The 14,292-nt window shown below is 38.6% G+C and overlaps 1 protein-coding gene across 1 annotated transcript in view; it reads left to right on the forward strand.

Moving 5' to 3' along the window:
• PLOD2 (procollagen-lysine,2-oxoglutarate 5-dioxygenase 2) overlaps nucleotides 1–14,292 on the forward strand; it is a 102,071-nt gene that overhangs the window by 53,626 nt on the left and 34,153 nt on the right. The window contains exons 6-7 of the mRNA XM_004708624.2: nucleotides 6,593–6,756; nucleotides 9,813–9,929. Of these exons, the coding sequence (XP_004708681.2) occupies nucleotides 6,593–6,756; nucleotides 9,813–9,929 (281 nt within the window). The remainder of the gene's footprint in view (nucleotides 1–6,592; nucleotides 6,757–9,812; nucleotides 9,930–14,292) is intronic.

The raw sequence follows: 14,292 nt of genomic DNA on the forward strand, positions 1-14,292 counted from the left end.
GGCATTGTGAGTCAGAGTCTACTCAATGGCAGTGAGTTTGATAGATAGGATTATTTAAATAATCAAAGTCAGTACTTTCTGATGGGAAGAACTTAAATGCAAAATAGATCGTTGTTGGCATGAGTTGCCCTTGAGTTTGTCCCAACTCATGACCACACCATGTGCATCCTGGAGAAGGGGCTCTGTAGAGATTTGGAAACTGGGACCTGTTAGAAGCTGACCACCAGGCCCATCTCTCCAGGCACCTCTGAGCAAATTAGAAATTTTAACCCTGTGACTAGTAGATGCACGCTTAATTATTAGTGCCACCCAGAAAGTCCTCAAGACAACTCATGAAGAAGATGGAATCAGTAAGATTTGGCAAAAGAGTTGATGAAAAAGGTGTTGTCAAATGAGTTAAAATTTTGAGCCTAGGTTCCTTTGGTGGATGGTGCCATAGAAACAGGGAACACGGAGTGTAAATACTTACAGAAGTCTCAGTGACCTGTTGGAAGTAGAACACCAACATGTCTGGTAGAAGATTCAGTGTGACCACATAAGGTGGAAACTTAGGATCTTTGCAGAACCTAGAAATATTTACTAGCATTAATGTGGAAAGTTTTATTTTATTTTCATATTGAAATGGGCCAGCATCCTCAGAATTTTTTGTGCCTTATAAGTTTTTTTGACTGAGTTTTTGAGGCCAAAATTATTTTATGCAGAAAAGCTTTCTTGCCCTTTAAAAAGCTTTAAATCTCTTCAAAGTACTCTTCTGAAGTACTTAAAAAAGAAATGACAGAACCACTGATTTAAATGGCAAAAGTTCTAGCAACCTTATGATTATCTAAATTCAAATTCTTATTTAAATTATGTAAATCTACTTTCACTTTTAGTTATTGTTGTAGTTTTTCTTCTGCAAAGGTAATGCATACTTATAAATTCTTAAATGATAAAAATAAAAGTTGCCACCGCGCTCCTCTCTCTCAACTCTTGTTAATAGTTTTAGATGTATGGTGTATAGTATCCTTCTTTAGGGCAGGAAATAAAATGTGATAACCATATCTGCATTTATCTTTTTTGAATATTTGATGCTACCTGCAAAGTTTGTGATTTCATGTTTCAAGTGTCCAGTAATATGATTCTCAGACATCACAATGCCATTGAGTTCATTCTGACTCATAAGAATTCTATAGGACAAGGTTGAACTGCTCCTGTGGGTTTTTGAGACCATAACTCTTTTACAGAATCTCGCAGAACTGCTGTTGGTCTCAAACTGCTGACTTTGAGGCGAACAGCCCAACACATAACCCACTATGCCTCCCAAGGCTCAATGGTCACCCAATCCATAGTTGGGCGTGTAGGGTGATCTTTAACACCAGAGAGGTAAACATCCTTAGAACCATCCTTGCGCTGGGAAGGGCAGCCTTTGCTCAGGGCGCCCTCTAAAGGCAGGAAGGATGGGAAAGGAGGAGTGGGAGCAGTGAACAGTGAGGGAAATAGGATGATGCTGTCACATTGCGGGATTGCAGCCAGTGCCATCAATCAAAATGTGTAAGAATTGTTGACAGGAAAACTAATTTCCTCCTAAACCTTCACCCAGATCGCAATGAAAAATCTTAAAACTATATTACTCACCTCATTTTATGGATGCGAAACAAAGGTTCAGTGAGAGAAGCATACTCTCTCTGAGTCAGAAACTGAAGTTACAGGAACTGAATTTAAACAAGGTCGGCTGGATTCCGAAGTCCAAGCCCCTTTCATGACCCTGTGATTTTATTCTAAAGACACCTCCATCAAGACTGGTTCCAAAATACCATGGGTAGGCATGTTGCTGCCGTTACATGAGGTTCAGACCAAAGATGTCCTCCTTTAATCAAAATACCCCCCAACACCCACCTACTAGTATATCATACTGGAAAGCTATGTATATGCTCAAAATTTGGATGGGACCAGCAATTCACCAGCCAGACTGCACCTCAGAACCACTGAAGAGTGAGTCAAAGTCTACATGGAAGCTCATGTGGGCAAGGATCTTTCCTGGATTGCTGCCTGAGTCCCTGTGAGACACAAACAGGAATTAAACCGATGACAGGAACTATTTTCTTTTTTGTACTGTCTTCTCATTGTGTGCCGGGGTTCTCACACAGTAGTCTTTGTCTTAGATTGTCTATTTGCTTTGACTCTCATGACCCAGTTGCTCATAAAGTTGGTCTTTTTCATAAACTTCCATTTGAAAAAAATTAATTTTGCTTTGTGTCACCGTCAGTTAGTAGTTGTGAGCAAAATGTCCCTACTGGTGTACATGACAAGGTGACCATATAACGTGGTCATACTGAGGAAGTCAGTTTTGATCATTTAGAATAAAAAGAAACTAGATATATTCCGTAAATGTTATCCTGCCATGTCATAGTAATTCAGTTGTTATTAAAATGAGGAGGCAGGGAAGGATAGTCTGTACATCCTGGTTATCTTACTCTGATTTAAGATATGGTTAAAAACTTGCATGTCTGTCTAACAATGAAATTATTCTAAATAGTAGCTTATAAAATAAATGAGACTTTTCCTCTAATCTCTCCCCTCCATCAGTGTCTCTCTTCTAGTAATAGTATCACAATTTTTTTTTTAACATTGTGGAGTGCTTACATGTCACGTATTTTAATTTTCCATTTTTTTACACCAACTTGATCAATACTACCCTTCTCCCTCCATTCTCATACTATAGACAAAGAAACTGAATCACAGAGAGGGTAAGTAACATGCCTAACCAAATGGCAAATATGGAATTGGAATCCCAAATAGTAGACTACCAAGTATTTGTGTAATGCACTTTATAGTTACACTGTTAATGATGTTAATTGTCAGCAATTTATTGCCTATTGATCTTGGAAGAAAAAAACTTCAGTACATATAAAACGAACCCCACAGGCACTGAGTCAATTTCAACTTACAATAACCCTATAGGACTGAGTAGAATTGCTCCTCAGAGTTTGCGAGACTGTACATCTCTACTGGAGCAGGTAGTCTTGTCTTTCTTTTGTGGATCAAGTAGTGGGTTTGGACGTCAACTCTTGAAATTAGCAGTCCCACACTCATCCTACGCCACACCATGGCTCCTTGCCAGTATATATAATTATATTTTAATTTTGAAGCAAGTTATATGTTTTGCAACTGATGTAAAAGATAACAAAAAATTTAAATCCTGTAGAACAAAGAAATCCTATCTCTTAACTCAATCAATGCTCATTTACTAAGATTAAAAACTATGGTAATAGTAATAACATACAAGGGAGTGGTAAAAAAAAGCTCTGCTGGGTGGAGCATTTGTGGTAGGCATTTTTCCCACTAGGCGAGCATCCAGCAACTCCCTCTAAGTTAGTGCACCTAGTGGCATTTCCTGGGAAGCTTCTCTCTGGTCATAGTGAATTTTTTCATAAAACGCAGTTTCATTCAAACCTCATTTTTTGTGATGGCCAATTTAAGAGAACAACATGTGGCTGTGAAATTTTGTTTCCTGCTCTGGGAAAAATGTTGCAGAAACTGTTGTGATGTTCTGAATACAGCTTACAAGGACAATGCTGTGGGAAAAACTCAAGTGTACAAGTGGTTTTCTCATTTCAAAAAAGGTGAAATGTCAATTGATGACAAACCTCATTCTGGACAATCTGTCAACTTTCCGAATGGACAAAAATGTCGACTTACAGTACATTTGGGATTCGTTCCACCAGGTCAGACTTCACCAGCTTTCTTATTGAGGTTGTGAAAAGCTAGTGTAACATTGTGAAACGATAAAGGCCTGATTTGTGGCAGACAAGGTGTGGTTTTGCCACCACAACAATGCACCTACTCACACAGCTATCTCAGTGTACCAGTTTGGGGCCAAATCAGTAGTTGTCTCTTGCCCCATGCACCTAACTCACCTGACCTTGCTCTGTGCAACTTCCTTTTGTTCCTTTGGATGAAGAGGGACATGAAAGGACAGTAATTTGATGACATAGAAGAGGTGAAGGAAAAAAATGAGGGAGGTACTGTTAGGCATCCAAACATGAGTTTGAGAATTGTTTCCAAGAGTGGAATCACAGATTTGACAAATGTGTTAAGTGTAATGGAGAGTACTTTGAAAGTGATAAGGTTGTTCTGTACACAAATTTAAATATATAGCATTGGGGGGTGGAATTTTAGGGGGTGCCCCCTTGTAATTACTAAGATGAATTACATATTAATAATATTTAAAATTCTTTTACTTATTTCTTTGTTTAAAGCTTCATAATTGTTTAAAGATGCAGAATTTTGAATGTGCATCACAAAAGAGCCCTTGTGACATAGTGATTATGAGTTGGGCTGCTAATAGCAAGGTCAGCAGTTCAAACCACCAGCTCCCTGTTTTTTACTGTGGTAAAGAGTTTCTGTCTTGGAAACTTACAGGGGCTGTTCTAGCCTGTTCTATGGGGTTGCTGTGAGTTGGCATCTGTGGATGGCGATGAGTTTGGTGTATGTCAAGTAACATTTATTTGTAAAGTCTGGCTCCCCGGGAATGAGGAAGAGGCAGCAGAGCACTGAGACCTTCATTTGGAAAGTACAGGACCTGGAGGTGACGCCCTGCTGCTGCTTCGCTTTCTGTATGTTGAGCAGAATGTAGTCTTGCGGCCACATGGCCACGTGTGTCTTCAGATTAGATTGGGAAAAGCAGGTTCCCCAGGGTAGAGGCCATGTGTGTTGTCAACTAAGGCGGTTGGGTATATAAGTGGGGACCAGTTAGCATCTCTGCCATAAATGTAATTAATATGTATATCTTTATTCTATTCTTGATACAAAGTAATTTAGAATTTGCTCCCTTATGTTCTATAAACTGAACAAAAACAAAACAAAAGGAAAGCAAAAACCAATGCACACATATATACATACACACACTTAAAAACCTGCTGCTCCTCAAATCAGTTTGACCAGAACAACTACCCTGCAGGGCAGAGTAAAGCTGCTGTGTAGAGCTCCTGAGGTTGTCAACCTGTAAGGGAGCAAATAGCCTCAACTGTCTTTCATGGGATGTCTGGTGTGTTTGAACTGCCTACCTTGTGGTTAGCAGCCCAGCATTTAACCTACAGGTTAGTAAGAGTGTGTATTACTTTGATAAAATAATCTATATGTAGAAAGTTATTAAATCTTGCCTGAGATCTTCATAGCATATTAACAAATCCCTTGACAGGGAGGCTTCAGGGAAAGGTGTGTGGTGCAGCCCCCTTCCTCCCAGTCAGGGAACACAGCGGGGCATCTAGATAACTGGCACTTAGAAAGATCTCGTTTGGCTTGGATGCTCTTGAAAGCACCAATGTGGCATCCTGAATTGTTTGCCACCGTGGGATTTAAGGTTAAAAAATTACCATCTTTGGAACTTCTGAGATATAGTTGTGGTATACTGATGTCCAAAGCATGCCAATTGATTCTGGTTATAATGAATGTTATTGCTCAGTGCTGCTCCAGTGGATTTGGGCTCATAGAAACTCCATGTGACCGTAGAACTCTCCCATAGGGTTTTCTAGGTTGTAATCTTTAGGGAAGCACATGACTAGGTTTTTCTCTTATTGAGCCAATAATGTGTTCAAATAGCTGATTTCTAGGTTGTCTTCTCTTATTGTAATGAAGAGGGAACTTATTGCAGAGTGAAAATATTTTGGGGAGTGACTTTTAAGTTTCATTTTTTGCTCTGTTATTTTGGTCTGTGATTGAACTTTGAGGAATGAAGTCCCCATAAAAGAAATCAATGAAATGGTAGACATTACATTGTGGTGTTAATTTTTATCTAATATGTTTTCAAGTGTATTCTGTTTTTAAAAGATGGGCTTGTCTGCACACATTTACTGTAGGATTTAATGCGGAATAATGATTCACAGACTGAAAGTGGGTTGAAGACAGTAGTTGGACACATTTGTCAAAGATACGAATTCTTCAGAAATTATGGCAGATACCAATAGGCTTTACATGGTGAGCAATTACAATGGCAGCTTCTGTTAATTACTCTATATTATTATGTTACATAGCAAGTGACTGCTTATTAGCAGTTCAATACTGTTTGTAAATTATTATTTTGGTAGTAACTTGCTGTTGAAAATTTACTATGATTGCCACTAAATAATCTGCCCTTGTCTTGGACTTTATCTGCCAATGTAATATGAATACTGATAACATAATGGAAGCGGTACTTTTTATTTTACATTGAGGGAACTTCATTGGTGTCCATTGTAAATAAATTGTATTAATCCTTTTTTAACCTATTGACTGAGATCAGGTATAATTCTGTGTTGGATTCTATACCCTGACTTTTATTTGAGAATTTTTCTTTACTTCCTGGGAGGCCTAATGGCATGGTGGATTGTGTGTTGGGCACCAAACCCAAAGGTGAGCAGTTTGAAACCACCATCCGCTCTTCAGGAGAAAGATAAAGGCTTTCTATTCTTGTAAAGAGTTATAGTCTCTAAAACCCAGGGGTCTTATAAGGTCAGAATTTAGTTGTGGGTTTTTTTGTGTGTTTTGTTTTTTAACTATTCTGAACTACGTTTCTATGCCTGAATTCCAGTGAGTGTATTTTAAACGTTTCTTTCTTTATGTTTTAATTAAACAGCTTTGATGTCATATTTGCTGGTGGTCCAGAAGAAGTTCTAAAAAAATTCCAGAAGATGAACCACAAAGTGGTCTTTGCAGCTGATGGAATTCTATGGCCAGATAAAAGACTGGCAGACAAGTACCCTGTTGTGCACATTGGGAAACGCTACTTGAATTCAGGAGGTGGGTAAGACATGAGCAGGGAGTAAATTATCAATATATAAAATAACAGCCTTTTATTTTTGGACGCTGCCCTACCTGTAAATGCAAATATAATCATTAATGTATTAATAATATGAATTTACCATATCTGTTTGATTTGAGTACATTTTATAGTGGACAATATGCTGCTTCTCCTGCTATGCCATTTGATGCTCCTAACAACCTTAGGCAGGGCTGGTATATTATTTCCATATTCTTCCAGAATTTAAGTCATTTTTTCCTCAACAAGAACCCTGGGCAGACAGAATGGCTAATGAACTCATCTGCTAACCATACGGATAGTGCTTCCAGTCCGCCCAGCAGCCCTTGGGGCATCAGGCACTGGCAAGCCTGTGGAGCACAGTTCTCCTCTGACATGTGACCGCCTTGATTCGGTGTGCCTTTAACTGGTTGTTTTGTTGATGTTGTTTCCCTTACAGTTGTACTGGGGACTTTTGTTACTTCATATGTATCGCACTTTGGAAACTCTAAACTCCAATTGGCACCACCTACCTTCAGCTCACCTTCCTTTCTCCATCTCAGTAGATCTGTACTGCATGCTATTTTGGGAACTCTTGACTGTTTCATTTTTACCTAATCTCCATGTAGCTGATTGTTCCCATAAAGATTTATACTGATACCAAGGGCTCAATAGAAAGTACGTGTCTAGAAAAGAATAATGGCAACATATATGCTTGATACAATTGATAGATGGATTGTTATAAGAGTTTTAAGAGCCCCCAACAAAATGATCTTTAAAAAAAAAAATTTATAGCCTCAGAAACCCTGTGGAGCAATTAATTCTACTGCATTCCTTAGGGTCACAGTGAGTTAGAATCAACAAGATGGCTGTGTGTGTATGACCTTTGGGTTTTAAAGGTCCCTCATGCTTCACATTCTGTCTTCTTTGCCTCAGCAGTCCCTGCGGCCTCTCAGGTGGCTGCCGCTCTGATTCCTCTGCCTTGAGTACTCAGCCTCTAGGCTAATCGTTCAGCATGTACTAAATCATAGATAATTAAAAAACTTATTATTCTTAAGGCATATATAGTTATAGATAGCTGATATTTATTTTATATTTATAAAAAGTTTCCTTAAATTGCCATATATAGGGAACTGCTCTCTGTAGATCCATCTGGGTAGTGATACATCCACTTTAGTATCTAAATTTCAGGCACAGTTATAGTGCTGTGGAAACAAATGATAGGTATCAAGTAAGTGTTTGTGTGGGCCATTTTAATTAAGGGACATGCATTTACAGGTATATAGCAAAGCCATCAAACAGCATCCTTATGATCGCTGTAGTGAAAATAGAGATGTCAGATCATCTCAGCATGTTTAATAAAGGCTTAGATGATTTCATGAATTAAATATAGTTCTTTAAGGAACACAAGTCATTTTGTGGGCTTAGCTACTTTTATTATATTGTGGTGTAAAATATAAATAACAAATTGTACCCTTGAAACCATTTTTAAATGTACGATTTAGTAGCATTGGTTACTTTTCTAATATTATATAATCATCGCATATGGGTGTATCTTTTAATATTCAAAAAACCTTTACTATAGTGATCAAACACTTTTTATGATGAGAAAATTCATAATATTAGAAACCGTATTGGCCTGAAACAAGATGGCATGTTAGTATAAAAAATACATCACTTGAAACATATAGATGGTATGAAAATAAATGCCACTTATCCACATTTATTTGAAGCTGTTTTGGATATATAAAAAAGATGAATACATGTTTTAGAAAAACGATAATGTAAACCATTGGAAAAAGTGATGTGTCACTCTTTATTTGGTTATGTACATTTTCCACCACGGGGGATTGATTGATCACCAGAATAAAAAACTATGATTTCTCAGGGAGTTAGGATTTTTTTTCATTTGGCAAGGATAATAATAAAGCAATCAATGATTGGGTTTTTATCATCTTTTTTTTTTTTTTTTTGCCTTGTTTTCTCGAGGTAACAGTAATATTCCTGGTCCTATTTCCTTCCTGTTATTCCTATGAGGAAATTTTGGTTATGTGAGTAAAACATAGGTTTCCTTTTAATTGCTAAGAGCAGCATTACTCCCTTTTAAAAAGTATTACATGCCAATGAAGCATAGCAATTTGGGATATTTGAAATTCAGAGGAAGACTCAAATGGGAAAAATTATCCAATTATGTTTTATTTTATAGACAAATGTTTGGCAGGTTGTGTGCTTATCTTCTCGGGCCAAAGGGAACAATCTAGTTTTAGACTTCATTTTAATACTATACCACCAAGGGAAAAAAAAAGAGAACCGTGTAGCGAGCATCACAGTGACACACTTAAGTAAGGAGAAATCTTTGAAATGTCTCAGGTCTTGGAGCTGCTTGCAGTCAGTGACAAATCCAACATTCTTTTGGTTGTGTTAGAATCTCTGGCACTGACAGTAACTCCACTGTGATAGAAATGTTCTTTCTCAGAAACTGAATTCTCTGCAAAGGATCCAAGAAAACCATTGTAGACCGTCAGAGAAAAATATCTTGTCTTACTCTATCCCTTTCCTAGCAACTCTTTTCTTCTTAAGAAACATAACATTCATTACCTTTTGTTCCAATTAATTTGGGGAATGTGTTTATTAGAAGGAGGCATTTCTCTACCTTTATTTTGCTATTTAGAGTAAAACCCACTCTATTGTAGCTTGTATATAAAACAAAGGGCACTCAGCACAGTGAAACCAATGAGAAGCTGGAACCTGACAGGACAGCTTTGTGCTTTCAAGTTCTCTGCCTTTGTCAGGATGAAGTCTTACCATCTTTCTCTCCTGCGTTTTGTGGAAGATACTCGAGTCTTCCCTCTCTGACAAGTGTGTACTTTACACAGGTTCTAACGTTCACAGGCTTTACTGTATGTCTCATGGTGAGTTGTGAAGACCTAACATAAAGATTGCCCCTTCTGATGCCATGAGCCTGTGCAATTAATGTAGAATTAATCTGTGATTAATGTAGACATGAGTTTTGGCCTTTGAAGGTTAAACCCTTTCCCCTCTCTTGACTGCATTGCAGGATTCATGGGCTATGCTCCATACATCAACCGGATAGTTCAGCAGTGGAATCTCCAGGATAATGACGATGATCAGCTATTTTATACTAAAATTTATATTGATCCACTGAAGAGAGTAAGTAATGGCCTATACTTTTTCTGCTTTACAAATAGAACAAATCAAAAGAGCAGTACTATATTTTTGCACTTATTTATTTATCCTTCTGTTATATAAAACCAACCTAGATGTGGGGAACACAAAGAAACAAGGGGGTATTCCCCCCAAAAACAGATTTTTTTCAAAGCTATGTATTTAAATTTTTTTATAAAACAGTCTTATCACCTATAAGTACTCTCCATTACACTTAATACATTTGTCAAATCTGTGATTCCATTCTTGGAAAAAGTTTTCAAACTCATCTGTTTGGATAACTGACAGCCCCTCCCCATTTTTTTCTTCTACATTCTCAAATCGCTGTTTTTTTCATGTCCCACTTCATTCGTGGAAACAAAAGAAATCACACAGAGTGAGGTCAGGTGAGTAAGGTGTGTGAGTCAAGAGAGGCTTGCTGATTTTTGCCCAAAACTGGCACATTGAAATGGCTTGAAGATAATCAAGCAGCCATTTAGCAGGGAAGCAACAAAGCCCACATGGAAGAAACACACCAGCCTGTGTGATCATGAGGTGTCCATGGGAAGAGGTATCAGAAATTCAAAAGCAAGCAACCAAATCGATGTGAAGGGGCGTGGATGTAGGGGAGACCCAAAACCCACCTGTGAGATCATTGGCCAGTCCCTCTCAGAAGGGCCACATGGAAGGGACGATAAATCTACGGTACTGTAGAGCACTGATGAAGCTCATAACTATCCTCCAGTTCGTTAATATTTCCTTCCCTCACTATTAAGGCTTATGTTCTACCTCATTAAGACCTACATTTTTTCATTTCCATAATTAAGATAGTTCAGTGCAGGAATGCCAGGATGGATGACCCTTCAGAAATAGAAACGGGAGTAATGATTCCCTGGGGATATGGGAAAGGGGGCCCAAAGGGAGCTGATAGCAATGATGACTGTATAACCCCACTCAAGGGGAGCAATTAACAGAATATACTTGGGATAAGATACAGCTATGTGTGTGTGTGTGTGTGTATGTATGTATGTATATATATATACACATTTATATAATAGAATAATATGTGTTCTAGGAGAAAGGGTGGGGGGGAGATAAATGGGAGCTGATATCAAATTCAAGAAGAAAGAAAATGTGAAACTGATTGTAGTAGCCATTGTACAATTATGCTTGATTTATTTGAATTATGGGATGTTATGACATCTATAAGAGCTCCCAATAAAATAATGAATTAAAAAAAAAAGAGGCGCAGTTCTTTTCTGCTCTACCGTTAGTCCATAGCTCCCATTTTCAGTGTAACCTCCTTGCTCACCTTGGCTACTGGAATTCTAGCCGCTGCACGCCTATTCTGCGTGCATGCAACATTAAAGGCAGAACAGTAAAGAAGAGTCCTCATTTGTGTCAGTCCTCCTGGAATTCTCCCATAGCACTTTCCCATGCTTATTTATGTGGCCACACACAGTAGGCAAAGGAAATCTTGCCTTTTATTTCAATGTGCCCTACTAAAGATCCAAATCGTGGTACCAAGGAGCACATGATGGGATAGTAAGTCTGCCCGGTTCACTTGTGAAGTGACACTTTGGGGAAAAGTAAAATCAAGGCTCTCTGATTCAAGACTATTTTTAGTATATATTTGTAAGTTTGTACTATCCATAAAAGGGATACATGTCTAAAATTTACTGAATTGTGTACTTTTGGAGTACTGTCTTTAGAAAATGAGGTTTTAGAAAAGTATGTTTTGCAAAGAATTTGCAACCATAGCTATTTCTTTGTTTTGAGTAAATATTTCTGTCATCTGAATATTTTCATAATGTAATTAAAGCCTTCCAACCGAAAAACCAAACTCATAACCATCGAGTCGATGATGACTCATAGCAACTCCCTAGGACAGGGTCAAAGAGCCCTGGTGAGTTTCTGAGACTGTAACTCTAGGCGAGTCAAAAGCCTCCTCTCTCTCCAGTGTAGCAGTTGATGGTTTCCGTCTGCTCATCTTGAGGTCAGCAGCCCAATGTGACCACTATGTCACCAGGGATCCACTTGACACTTACGACTCTATATTCTTAGAATGCCTATTTTTTTTCATTTCCCTATTTTGTTAGTGCTCTTGTGTGTCTCATGCAGCAAGCCCAAGGATTTGGCCCCACTGGAGAGAAGAAATCTACTCTTGGCATGAGTGCTAGTCCATGTAGTATGATGTTGACCTTTTCTTATTATCATGAAGCTGAGAAAGGACTCTGAATCTTATTTGGTTGCTTTTGACTTGGGGTGCTCTTTCTTGAATGTAACTACTGGGTTTGTACTCTTTTTAATGGTATATGTTTTAATGCAGTTTCTCTCTGGTTAACATGCAAAGATGATCTGGAGGTTATTATTATAGAGAAGGAGGAAGATGTTGGGTCATTGGCAGATTTCTCACCTTGGTGGGTGGGAACCCTGTCGGATTCCCATTCATTGTGCTCACCTGCATCCGCCACCTCTCTCTCATCAGAGACTTGTGCATTGCTGTGATGCTGAACAAGTTCCAGTGGAGATTACAGAGGGAGACAGACAAGGAAGACAGGCTTGACCATTTACTCCCCAAACTCAGCTAATGAGAACTCTGGGAACCACAGTGGTCCAATCCCCTCTTGTATCGGTCACCATCAATCAAGGCCTGAAATTGGCAGCTAACAATAATCACATGGCAAGGCGATCTCACTAAAATACTGGTGCATTTAAAATGATAAATATGTAAAGATGATATGGTGATGTTGATGTATCACTGACCTTCTGTACCAGTCAGAATAGACAGGCCTGCCAGTCCTCTCCTGCTCCCTATACAGCAGGACATTTCTGCTTGTTTCCATGACTCAGAAACTGACTGGTGGAATGCCCATCTCCAATCTTACTGGTTGATGTGGCAGAAGGAAAGAGCACACTAACTTCTCCTGGCAGCGAATTGCACCAGGATAGAAGCGACAGTGATCCTTTTATTTGTAGTGTCATTGATTTAGCCTCTGGTAATATATTTAAAATAAGGTTGAGTAAAGACAATTAAACAGGTGTAGGCTAACTGAAAATTGTAATACATGGAATATTGAGCTGCATCGATCAATTCCTTACATAACTAGACATGATTTACACAAACAATGAGAGTTGGTGTTCAAGCAAAATTTACAGTAATATCCACTGACAAAGTCAGACACAGTCTGCCAGAATAGTGCATATCTTAATAAATCAAGTAGGGCATTGAAGTAGCAAGTAAATGTCAGTTCACTTGTTTCTGTATCTTGAGATAGCTGCCTTCTGCTTCTTCATACTCCTTGTAATTTTGGCCTTGGGGAGTACAGGTGTGTTTGAGGGAGATGTTCAATAGGATTCTCTACCATAAAGTGACAAAGCTGTCTCTAAGGTGAACCAGAGGCAGATAGAAAACAGATTTAGGAATGGATTTTTAAGCTTGCCCTCAATCCTAGCTCCAAGCTAAAAATAGTTTTTACAGCACAGCCCTGCTTGATATATACCCTCATGAAGGAAACATGGAAGATATGGGTGCTATAGCAAAGTGTGGTGAAGAAATTGGATGGTGTCCGCCTATCAGAAAGAATGACCAAACCAAACAAAAGTATGGGAACTGGGAAGTAGCTATCTAAGTGAGATGTCAACCAAGCCCACATCGAAGAAGCACACCAACACCTGCGATCCAAGAAGTGGGAAAAAAATAAAATCTACGTCCGAAGGAGGGAATGGATTAAATTGTGAAATTTAATTAAATTGTGAGATTATAGTGTGCAGAAGGCTATGGATGACAGTGGGAGCCCAGAATACATTCATAGAATCTCCATAGGAAAAAAGTCTCTTCTGAATCCCCTCTGACAACAACTGAGAGATAGGAATAGCCTGGTTACTAGACAGAGTATTACATAGACAATTATAATAGATGTGTTAGACAGGGTTCTCCAGAGAGATAAATCCAGATTGCTGATAATTTTATATATATTTATATAGATATATAACAAGAAATAAACAGTTAAATTATAAAGCAGTTATACAGATAGATAACACGAGAAGTAAACAGTTAAATTATAAAGCAGTACAAATGGCTCCGTACAATTCAAATGTGTTAGACAGTTGTGAGACACTGGCAGTCCTTCAAGTCTTGAGGACCACCAGGTAGTCTTCTGTAGAGAGATTCAGGCAACCCGGCACAGGCAGCAAACAGCAAGGCAGGTCACCAACAGTCAGGTCACCAACAGTCAGTCCCCAGCTCAAGAGATGTAAATTCCAATTGTGTGGAGAAGCAGGTCTTGAAGGAACCTCAAATTACAGGGACACAGTCCACAGGTTAGGTGTCCCACAGGTAGTGTAGCTTGCAAATTGAGGCACAGAACAAG

Source organism: Echinops telfairi, unplaced genomic scaffold, assembly GCF_000313985.2.
Source record: "Echinops telfairi isolate 266 unplaced genomic scaffold, ASM31398v2 ScPeMD7_4225;HRSCAF=4972, whole genome shotgun sequence".
Taxonomy (NCBI): Eukaryota; Metazoa; Chordata; class Mammalia; order Afrosoricida; family Tenrecidae; genus Echinops; species Echinops telfairi.